This window comes from Tachypleus tridentatus, chromosome 8, assembly GCF_004210375.1.
Source record: "Tachypleus tridentatus isolate NWPU-2018 chromosome 8, ASM421037v1, whole genome shotgun sequence".
NCBI classification, from domain to species: domain Eukaryota; kingdom Metazoa; phylum Arthropoda; class Merostomata; order Xiphosura; family Limulidae; genus Tachypleus; species Tachypleus tridentatus.
The window spans coordinates 16815256-16827871 of NC_134832.1; the positions used below are offsets into that span (position 1 = coordinate 16815256).

Genomic DNA, 12616 nt, shown 5'->3' on the forward strand with positions numbered 1-12616 from the left:
CAAATTGACTATAGAAAGGTCTTTTTTTAAATGCAACAAAATGAGTGTTCACCAGTGTATTAGTTATTTGTTCGGTATGGCCAAGTGGGTTAAGGCGTTCGACTCGTAATCTGAGGGTCGTGGGTTTGATTCCCCGTCGCAGAAACATGCTCGCTCTTTCAGTCGTGGGGGCGTTGTAATGTGCGATTAATCCCATTATTCGTTGGTAAAACAGTAGCCCAAGAGTTGGATGTGGGTGGTGATGACTAGCTGCCTAGCGCAGATAGCCCTTATGTAGCTTTGCACGAAATTCAAAACAAACAAGCTTCTAGTTATATTCTATAAAAAAACTTATAACATTCTTATTAATTTTTACCTGTTGGATATGGTTTTGCACTGTTCACTTAATATACGAATTTGGACGTGATTTGTCTTGAATTTTGCACGAATCTACGCGAGGGCTATCTGCGCTAGCCGTCTCTAATTTAGCAACGAAAGGCTAGAGGGAAGGCAGCTAGTCATCACCACCCACTTCCAACTTTTAGACTACTCTTTTACCAAGCAATAGTGGGATTGTCTCTCACAATATACCGTCACCAAGACTAAAAGGATGAGCATGTTTGCTGGGATGGGAATTTGAGCCCGCGACACTTAGATTGCGAGTCGAGTGCACTAACCATCAGGTTATTATATAGTAGTAGATTAGGGTATTCAATGTTAAGTTTACTATTAAATCAAGTCTACTATTAAATGAAAAATAAAATATAAAAGAAAATTTAATCAAATATTTATGTATGGTTCTATATTGTTACATTTATCGATTACAATTTAATGAAAAAGCCTGCTATAAAAACTTTACTATTGTACAAATGAAACAGCAAGGTCAATAACAGCAAACAATAACTGAATATACATAAATGATTGAAGGTTGAAAGTCGAATTATGCAATCAACGTTTTTCCGGAAGAGCTAAAAAAATTGAGTAATTTTTACAGATCAAGAATTATACATGTAACACTTCAGAGTACAGTGCAAGTTATAAAATACGTTTTTGAAATGAGTTTTTCGTAACTGAAAAGATAGACTGTATAAGGGAACGTGTGGTATGATTACTGGATCGATGTTTGCGAAATCTTGGTTCAAAATCGATGGACTATTTATCCCACGTGCCTCTCATATAAGCTTGAGTTTTGGTGTAATTTTCACTTTAACAATGAAACAAGTGCGCGTGTAATAAATAACAAGAAAGAAAAATTACGTCAGGGGTTCATATTAATTTAATGTTGAATAAACACATTTTCTAGATTTACAGCAATGTAAAGAATTAATTATTTTACATATATACGTGAGTAGCAAGAATCATGTCACACCATTCATTCATCATTCAACAGTTGCTAAAATTAGGTCGAACTTCATTTAAGTTTCAGCTTTAAAGTTTAAAGTCTGAACCATAGATTAGCTACCTAAAAGCCATCAACAGCTGAAACAACGTCTTGTTTTCAACATTTACGTTCTGATCAAGGCGATGGTTTCGATTTTCAGAAAAACACCTGGTACGAACAGTTATACATGATGACATGAGCCACACACAATGAGAGAGAAAAAATCAACTGAGACTTCAATTTACGTATATTTCTGACAAATAGTAGATTTTTTCTGGTAATCAAAGTACTCGTACAATACGTCCGCAGGTGCACACCTTCATATGTTTCCTAGGAATCACTATAACTCCTGTGACGTCACTGTGACGGTAGAGAGAGAACGCACATCATCTTCCTTAATTGTAAAATCTGCCACAAGAGGGATACGAACAACAGAAGAGGATTGACGTCATAACTACTTCGCGCTCGGGAAGTAACTAGAAAAAATATTTCAAAATGTACTGACTATATATGTATATCGTTTGTTATTGATTTGTAAACATTCAATCTTTATAGTAACAGTAAAACTAGGCAGTAATGTATAAACTTAGCAGATATCCTATTCTATCACGCAAGTAATCACTTACGTAAGCCTCACAGTAGTTGTAACAAATAAAACGAGTTATAAACGTGATTTACTTAAAATAGCATATTATATTGTCAATAACTATTTGCATTCTATAATCTTAAGAACCAGATAAACTATCTTGAAAGTTCTGAGCGATGAAAGACGAAGAGAGGTTAATTCTAAGATAACCGTTATTAGGGGTGTTTTGGGGAAAAACGTGTTGGCCATGCTTATTATATAATATACATAAATAAGTAAATTTCAATTATGCTCAAGTTGACATTTAACTCCCTGTGTGGGAAGAGATGTTGTGTCACAGTTAACACGAAGGAAGGTAATTTTAAGTGTGATTTGCACAATGTATCTAACTTTAAATTAAGAAATGTTTTTTCTTCAGGTTTTTTTCACTTTCTTTGTCAGTGTTTTTTTTTTTTTTCGTGGGGGTGGACTTTGTCTTTACCACTTTTTCTAAGTTTGAATTATTATATATTTTTTATAAACGTTGTCATACGTTAATTTTAACGTATTATAGACTCTTGTTGTTACGAGATAACTCAGTGTTGCTTCTATGTATTGTAATCTTTTTTTTTTTTACAATACGTTATGCAGTCTTTGCATTTATATATCATTAGTCCTTAGGATTGCAGCATGAGTGGACAGTAGTATTGCAAATAGAATTTCTGTTAACTTTCTGTCTGCTCTGTTTACTAGGATACGTACGATTACTGACTGAATCCAAGATTATCAAGACATATTGAACGAACAATCCACAAGGGTTTTCTCGACTATAGCTACATAGAGTTTTTGGGCAATAACTACCCCTAGATAGTTCAAATGCAATACAAATTACTATGACTAAAACTAATAAAAATCAAATCTTCTCTGCTTGGTTGACTTTGTTTTTTATTGCAAACACTGAAACATACCGCCATATCCGTATTAAATCAGTTATTTGAACACTTAATTTAGAAAGTATTTGCATATTTAGTAACATACTAAAGTAAAGTAGTTTATTTTACAAGTTTCATCATAGCCAAATATAATCAATAAGCTCTTGCTTGTCGAGTTCATCATGCGTTTTGAAATGAAACAATCCTATTAACATACCATTCAGTGTCAACATTCTCACTAAGAAAACTTCCTGAAATAGTCATTCAGAAACTAATAGTATTACACTAGAAACAGAAATAACACCTGTAAACGTACTCTTCTCATTGATGACTTGATGGATCTAAATGAAAGACATGACAATAACATTCTCTCACTTTTATCTTCATGTTTCTTTTTTAGAATAGCTTCAAAAAATAAAAGTACAATTGATATAAATTGGTATAAATATATTGTTCCTCTTAGCTGAATGAGCTTTTGTTTAATTATAGATCCAATGATTTGTATTGACATTCAAGATACGAAATTAAAAATCACTGGGTATCCATGGAAACTAGCATAATCTTATTTCTAATGAACTACTGACATTCTGCAATTCCATGTCCTTTCCAAAGATTAAGTTTCCTGCAGATAAAAGAAAACAACTACAAAGTAATGGTCATAAGAACTTGGATCGCACAATAAGAAAAATAAAAACACTAAACAATAGCTGGAAATAATTGATAATTACTTTATCATTTTAATTCATAATTAAGCTTTCTATTGTTAGATAACGACATCTTCAAATATTGAAATTTCATAAAATGTAAGGATATAAAACTATAAATTTCATTATTGCTTGGAGAATTCATTGGACTTAGTCTAAAATGGTAACTTGATTCATTCTTGAACTGAGTTTTAAGGAGTACGACAGTACAGACTACATTGCGCAAATATCAAACTTGCAAAATACTTGTTTTACATTTCTAAATGGCGTTACAGTTTTTTTGTAATTTAAACTATTCTAACATATTTCTTACGTAATACCTTAATAACAAGGTGATTTTAGTACTTTTCTTGAGCCTTGTTTCTTACAAACTTCAAATCAGAATAGTGAGGATCATTTCAGATAAACTTTTGGCAAGTAAAGAGCGAAGATCCAGTCTTTTAGACGGAGAATCTTTCGAGTAAAATATTCTACTGGCAAAAGAAGAGAAATCTAAAGTCTTATTCATCTCCGCCTTTCTCTGAATAATGTGATAAAAACAGTTAATGAAGAGCTACTTTTATTCAAAATCTTAAGTATTATGAACTTTGGCACTACTAACTAAATTTGTATTTAAACTCATTATAAATGTTTCAATATTTATAAGACCAATTCTCTTATAGCTTCAAATGCAATAATACAGCATACCTTAAGAATGGAGATACCTGTTGTTGCTATATTAATCACAGTAGAGACTCAGTTACTAATCCTTGCTATTGATCGTTGGTACATGCCTAATGGAATAGATGGCCTCTCTCTTTTTTCCTGAGCAGCTCCAAGTGCAGCCATATTTCACGTAAAAGTATCTCTGTCTCTCAGGGCGAAGTTCCAAAACGACACAACGCATTTCATTTTGATTCAGACAGGGGGATCTGGCTGGTCAAAGTAGAATCTGAAATATAACTTGGTTGCTGAAGAAAACGCGTAGTGCGGCACTATGTTGTCATCAATGTAAGCAATGTAACATCATCCATAATGTCATGTTGCAACAACTAATTTATGACATTTTTCTTCATGAACCAAGTCCAAACCAGGATAATAAAAGCCCATACTACCCCACTGTCTTTACAATGGCTGATATCACACAATCATATCCAACATCGTCTTCACTTCTCTTCTAACCTACATCCGTTTATTTGAAGTTTACAGTAAATAGCAAGATTCGTTGCTCCACACAACGGATTTTTTTTCTCTCCACTTCAACGTTGACGCTCATGAAAAATGGGATTTTGCCTTCGTAGTTATGGTTAGCGGCTTAAGGGCTATAATCAGTCCACGATATCTAGTAGCTATCTGTGCACAGGTGATATGCTGATTAGAGCGGTCGACTAAATGCTAACGAGATACGTGGTTTCATTCCGCAATGCGTTTCAATTGCAATTACATTAATATTATTGTAATTTTTCAAATTTATAACCATTTATCTATAATGTATTTAAGTATGCACATTGGCAATGAAGTTGGTCAAACATTTGTGCCATTATTGCGTCGTTGAATATACATTTCTCATTTAATAAAAGTCTATGATATCTTTTCTTGTGGCATCTTAAGTCGAACTTAGTGTCTTATACAGCTGGCGATCTGATACAGTTGGTGACCTTCCATTGCTTATACTGCAATGAAATGTAAATGCAATATTGAGCACATTATTAGCTGAAACGTATCATTTTAACCCTTTTGGGAACGCATTATAAAGTTACTGGATAATTATTCATCTATTTTAGAACATAACTTAGTAAGCGCTTGTACATTTTCATAAATTATGAGTGTTTTATATTGCATACGTTAACCTGTTTATAGTCAACACTTGCTAATGATAGGGTCACACTGCCTCGTTTAATGTAATAGCAATAAATACCAATAACTGCAATACATTCGTAACAATAGGTGACTCGTACCGTTAAGTCTGACAAATGTTTTTCAGCAAGCATCGGAACGAAAACAAATCGTTTCGGGTTGATATCCTAAAATCATCAGAGAAAGGACATTCCAGAGCGAAATGTTGTGCGCATTAAAAGATCAATTTGTTATCCTTGTTTTGTGGTATAAATCTGTCCTCCTCTTTTGTTTTAGATTTCATCATACCACTGAGTTTTAGCTGATTTAATGCATCAGATAGAACTCTCATTACCTTTCAGAGCTGAAATCTAGAGATATTTGAAGCTATTAAATAACAAAAGTGAACATTTTACTAGTAAAGTTCTTATTTCTTTCCATATCATTAATAAACAAAATACTCATTTAATTACGTATAGAATATATCTGTGAATTAACCATCCACGCATTGTTTTCACACTCGCTTAATCACTTCACAGTGTTTTTGGATAAAGTATGTACAATGATTGTTTATCAACGAATAAGTTACTGTGCTAACTTTTGTCATGCGACGTTTGCGCCTAGGTAAAAAAAACTCAAAGAACAAACGATTTCGTCACGATTAAAGAGTTGGTATAATGGAAAATATTTATAAATAAAATTTAATACTTCAATGTTTTTTATTTACAAAAAATACTGTTACTAGTTTTATTCAGTGTAACCACTATTGTGGTAAACAGGTCTCTTCGTTCTTTTATTTTTCCTGTATTGGAAAGTCAAATTAAATGCAAAAAAAAAAAAAAGCGTAACGCAGATTGGTTACTTTGTAGGTTTCTGACTGAATTAAATCCATAGGTTTTCAAGTCACGAGCACTAAACTAATCAGTAACGTTTCAGTGCTCGCTGAAATTTAGTCGGTCAATAATATTTAGAAACGTTAATTACCATTTCTTGTTAATACAATGGGTTTAGGTAAAGCAATGTGATAAAATTTTATAATTTATAAAACTATATCAAACTTGGCTTACAAGTTTGTCAAAAATCTATATATATGTTCTGGTAAATTATGATTAATTCTTGGAATTATTAACGTTGATAAAATATACAAATGAAAATTGGGAGTTCAGATAAAACACCAGTTGAACATCGTGAGAAACCTCCTGAATAAGTGATATTCTAATACGTAGTCTAGCCTGTAACTGTATATCTTTATTTACAAAGTGAATATAAAGAAAACCACATATTTAAATTCATTATATCTTAAAATTAAATTGTACATTGGGAACAAAATATCATCAGAAGCACACTGAGAAACAAAAGTTTTATTTGAGAAAGTTTGTACATATATACCATAAGATATTTCAACCCATACAGTACTGGGTAGCTAAACTACTGTTCCCTATCTTTTAACAAAACATCAGCTATGTAAACTTACATGAATATATTACCAACAATTGTAATTTAAACCCGGATGTGAATTTTGTTTTTCAGTTCAAGGCCAAATCGTTGCCATAGCAGCAGAAAATAATGGTTATCCACTGTTACTGCTGTTTACAATATAATAGTGATTTTATTCTCTACAAAATGGACTTAGAATCGCATGGGGTAAAAATAAAAGAATATAATTAAAATATGTCTTGGGTAAATGTAACGAATGTAAAGGGCCTGTGTGATACAAACCAGAAAGTAGTTCCCTATAAAAAAGCTCATTTATTTGTTGCTTCTAGTGCGGGGTTACACTAAGGATGTATTCGATAGCAGTCCCTTATTTTGGAGTGATAGACAAGAGAAAAGACATCTAGTCCACACCATCCATCGTCAACGTTTTGGCTACTCTTGCCATACTGAACAATAGGGTATGGCTGTTACTCTTATTACACACCTGCGACCCCAAATTACGAAGCACTATTTCTTAAACTATCTTTTAGCCTTAAGTGAGAACTTTAAGCCACCTATGAAAGAAAGTCTGCTGATAAAGAGAATGACGTCACAGCCTAACACCAGTCAAGCTCACCTGGAAAAATTGCAATAGTAAAATGCCAATTTAAAAAAAATTCCTTTCTGTCCTACGATACCACGTTATTAGTGAAAATTACTACTTAAAGATTAAGGGTGAGTGTGGGTACTTTGTGGAGATAAATTAGGTAATAAGTTTGAGTAGCTGTAAATGAGATGTTCACCTCGTTAGTGGACACGTTTTAACATTCAGCGGATGTACGGTGCTTCCAACTTTACGAACAATAAACTTGGTGATGTACGACGACAGCATTGCCAGTAAGGAGTCCAAGTGATTATAATTATTGTAACATAATTACTGTGTTACGTATAAAATTCAATATGTGGTTGTGGCGGTAATTACATTTTGCTATGAATTTCATTACTTTCTGAAAAATGTCTTAATTTTAATTTAACTAAATACTTCTAGAGTATTTAAGCTGGAATAAGTTTTATGTCGACATTTATGTGGATACTTTCCAGTTAAATATTTCACAGAAAGATCTTATTCAATATCAAATGAATGAGCTCAATATTGATGTTACAGTTTATTTCGATTTTCACAGACTGTATTAAATTAAAACTTCTATGTATAAATAACCAACATTTATTAGAAACATTAAAATCTTACAGACACTAAAATCACCCATGTTTTGTGAATTGTTATAAATCATTAAACTAGCGCGAATCGTAGTTCATTGACAGAAAGTGCACTAGATATTCGAACTATCGGAACATATATCTAAGCTATTGGTGCAGGCTCTGTCTCAAAAGTGTTAAATATTCACAAGCGTTAGGAACACATTAGTAAAGCAAACCGAAACTAATAATTAAATAGATTGCTTACTTTAATTTTATCAGCATTCATTAATAGTACTGAAAACAAAAGTGAAAACTGCGAATAACCTGATTTCAAACTCTTCTTTATACTGAATGGATTACAACTGAAGAATATCTTGTATGGGTTGTCAAGAAAGAGTATTCGCGCTTTATAATTCTTCTATCGCTATAAATACATTTAGTATATTAAGAGTCATAATTCGGTACAGTGGAACATGCTTGTAACTTGCAAACAAGTAATGATTAGCTAACTTCATGACTTTGTACATTAGAACATGCTTGTAGCTTGCAATAAGTAATGATTAACTAACTTCATGACTCTGTACAATAGAACATGCTTGTAACTTGCAATAAGTAATGATTAACTAACTTCATGACTCTGTACAGTAGAACATGCTTGTAACTTGCAATAAGTAATGATTAACTAACTTCATGACTCTGTACAGTGAAACATGCTTGTAACTTGCAATAAGTAATGATTAATTAACTTCATGATTCGGTACAGTGAAACATGCTTGTAACTTGCAATAAGTAATGATTAGCTAACTTCATGACTTTGTACAGTAGAACATGCTTGTAACTTGCAATAAGTAACGATTAACTAACTTCATTACTCTGTACAGTAGAACATGCTTGTAACTTGCAATAAGTAATGAATAAATAACTTCATGATTCGGTACAGTGGAATATGCTTGTAACTTTCTATAATGGGCTCACAATTAGGTTAGTAACTCATTGAATATTTACAACTTTAATTACAATCATTCTTTACTCGGTACATTACTAAGATATGAGTATTTTACTCTAACATATTATTATTTTATTTTGTAGTACGACTTATACGTAATTTAGATTATTTTATCAGTTGTTTTACTCTGTGGCTCTATACACTCTAAATGTTTAAATATATTCATATAATATTTACAGCAACCTGTCGGAAAGCTATTTGTTTTGTGGAACGTGAGTTTTTATCACAACAACCTATTCTGAACTAATCCGAAACTAGTACAGTGTAAAAATATCAATAATTTGGTATAAGAAATTGATACAGTGTCTATTCTAATAAGTTATTCTCACATTTTATTATCATTATGTTTTATACCAACAATAATCATTTGATTTTACCATTTTTACTTCCTATGCTCTATGCTTTGCCCTAACGACAATGTCTTCCCTTTTGTTACTGTTAAGAAATTGTAGCTGTTGTTTTATTTTTAGAACTAAAAATATATTATTATGACCACTTGCAATCCTCAGCTGCTACTCCTATCATATTTGTGACAAACCACAATCTCAAACATACCTTTTACGATCATGGTTTTTTGTGCTGAGACTGTCTGAAATGATGGAGCATCTGCTGACACTTCACAACGGAACAGGCCCTCGGTTGACGGCTTCACTCCGCGCATAAATACCACGCGTTCATCGGAAAGGCTCACCTACAGAATGAAGGAAATAGGAACCACAATTAAAGAAGAACGAATTTATTTTTAACGTTAATACTACTTTTCACTTCTTTCATTGGAGTTTATGATGTCGAAAGAATTGATATATATTTTATGTCGGTTGGTTGTTGGTAATTGAGCACAAAGCTACTCAATGAGATATCTGTGTTCAGGTATCGAGCTTTTGTTTGATTGTTTGGAGCTTCGCGCAAAGAATCACGAGAGCTCTCTGCGCTAGCCACCCCTAATTTAGCAGTTTAAGACTAGAGGGAAGGCAGCTAGTCATCACCACCCACCGCCAACTCTTGGTCTACTCTTTTATCAACGAATAGTGTAATGTGATTGACCGTCACATTATAACGCCCCTACAGCTGAACGGGCAAGCATGTTTGATGTTACAGGGATTCGACCCTCAGATTACGAATCGAGAGGCTTAACCACCAGGTATCGAGCTTCTATGTGGGTTTACATCAATTATGAAAAACCCCAACCATCATAACAGAAGTTTATTAATAATTATTTGAAGAAATAAATGTATTTTACTATAAATTTTAAAATGTATTAGCATACTATATCCGCAGTGTTAAAAGTAACACGATGTTAAAGAGCAATACCTGTATATCTTTTTAAAGCTTTTGTAACATAGACACTCTTTCTTAGTACCAATATGAAGTACATTTTGAAGTAAACGTTTTCTTAAAAGAAATGCTGTACATTCGCCATTTAGTTTCGGTTTCAGTAAGTAATTGCTGATTATTAGCAAACGTAATGATCCGTCCAAACTTGAAATATTTAAACAGTAACACACCAAAGCTTCAGATCTAGTGTTATTTAATTGACTGTAGCAAACACTTCTTCAGTATAAGCTAAATATATTAGACATCCTGCTTTTTATAGAATTGTATAAAAATTATAATAATCTAACTCTATAGCGGTTTGAACATTTAATATTAGCATTCATTCAATACCATTGTAATTCTCATTACTCAAAAGTAAACAATATATACAACATATGGATTTTCGAAATGGAGAAAACTTTTGAAAAATATTAAACAGTGCAGACAAAAGTTACAGAATACACCAGGTGGCTCATAGTAAGATGATCTCATCAGGGGTAGAGAACCCCCGTAATTTTCATAGATGTTTATTTTTCTTCCCAGCTACAGATAGGGTGGGCTATCTGATTCTTCCTGTACACCACTTTTCTACAGTAGAAAGACTTATCTATTTATTTTGTGTCTAGATTGTAATTACATAATTATATAAAGTACACTCCAAAAATGTATATAATTATTAAATTTTCCAAGCGTAAACATATGATTAAAGTGAACGAAGATGTTGACTTGTTTTATTTTGCTAGAATGATTACTTTAGACATTACCTGTCTATATTTTAATACTGACTACAAAGTTAAACACTTAAGAACTGTAAAAGGTTCTAAGCAAGCTTTTAGTCTGTATCTTGTGCTCCCCGCTAAATAAGCGGTAAGTCTACGGATTTACAAGGAATCAGGGTTTCGATTCCTTTCGGTGGACTCAACAGAAAGCCCGATGTGGCTTTTCTATAAGAAACAACACACTGTATCTCGTACAATCATATTATCAAAGTGGTATACCTTTAAATTATTTTAATTTGTATGGAATATCTTGCATGTATAATAAAGTTTTAGCAAATATATAATTGGGCCTGGCATGGTCTAGCGCGTAAGGCGTGCGACTCGTAATCCGAGGGTCGCGGGTTTGCGCCCGCGTCGCGCCAAACATGCTCGCCCTCCCAGCCGTGGGGGCGTTATAATGTAACGGTCAATCCCACTATTCGTTGTTAAAAGAGTAGCCCAAGAGTTGGCGGTGGGTGGTGATGACTAGCTGCCTTCCCTCTAGTCTTACACTACTAAATTAGGGACGACTCGGTGCAATGGGCTATTAACCTACTCACTTAAATACTTGTTGAAGAATCAGCAATCGATTGCGGTTCTATGTTTCTGGATGGAATCTAATGGTGATAACTAACTAACTAAATATATAATTATTTTGGAAAATAGTTTTATACTAACTATAAGGAGTTTAAGGAAAAAAAATGTTTCTATTGGGTTGTTCAGAAATAAATGTCGGAATTCTCAAGATGACATATAGAAGTTGAATACTGAGTAACTTAACGTTGGTTGGTTTAATACACCGTTTGTCACTTTCAAGGTATCTGAAATAGTTTCAACGCCACTCAGACTAAGTTTTGCAATCCCCAAGGCAGCATGGACAAGAAGGACTTTTGTCTAATTTTCCTCTATGACTTCAAACTTGGACGAAAATATACCGAACCTACACGGAACATCAAACAGGCCATGGATTTGCGACTGAATGCACAGTTCAGCGTTGGTTTCAAAAGTTTTGACATGAAGAAGAAAGTCTTGAAAACCACGAAGGTTGTGAAAGGAAGCCATTTTTAGATGAAAACACGTTAAGGGAAGCAGTTGTGATAGACTCTTGCACAACATTACGTGAACTTGCAGAAAAGCTAGGCACAAGCAAATCAAGCATTGCCAACCATCTGAGTGCGATTGGGAGGACGAAAAAGTTGGATAAATGGATTCCACATGATCTGATTGAAGATTAACAAAATCTGCGTTACGAGACCTGTCAAGGATGACATTTCAAAAATTGAACGAATTGGGAATCGAGGCTCTGCCTCATCCACCTTGTTCCCCTGACCTTTCTCCTATAGATTTTCATTTTTTTCAAGCATTTTAACAACTCTTTGAACAATAAACCTTTTCAAAATCATGCAGCTGCTGAAGAAGCTTTCAGGAAGAGTTCACTGACAATAGAAACTTTGATTTCTACAAGAGCATAAGCAGAATCTTTACACGTTGGCAAAAGTGTGTTGAAGCAAATAGCACTTACTATGATTAGAGCATGCCTTACAAC

The 12616-nt window shown here is 33.3% G+C and overlaps 1 protein-coding gene across 2 annotated transcripts in view; it reads right to left on the bottom strand.

Moving 5' to 3' along the window:
- Positions 1 to 1237: 1237 nt before the first annotated feature.
- LOC143258592 (uncharacterized) overlaps positions 1238 to 12616 on the bottom strand; it is an 81580-nt gene continuing 70201 nt past the window's right edge. For both annotated transcript variants that reach the window (XM_076517780.1, XM_076517779.1), the window contains exons 3-4: positions 9554 to 9689; positions 1238 to 1836 (exon numbers count right to left, since the gene is read on the bottom strand). In XM_076517780.1, the coding sequence (XP_076373895.1) occupies positions 1718 to 1836; positions 9554 to 9689 (255 nt within the window). In that variant the 3' untranslated portion in view covers positions 1238 to 1717. The remainder of the gene's footprint in view (positions 1837 to 9553; positions 9690 to 12616) is intronic.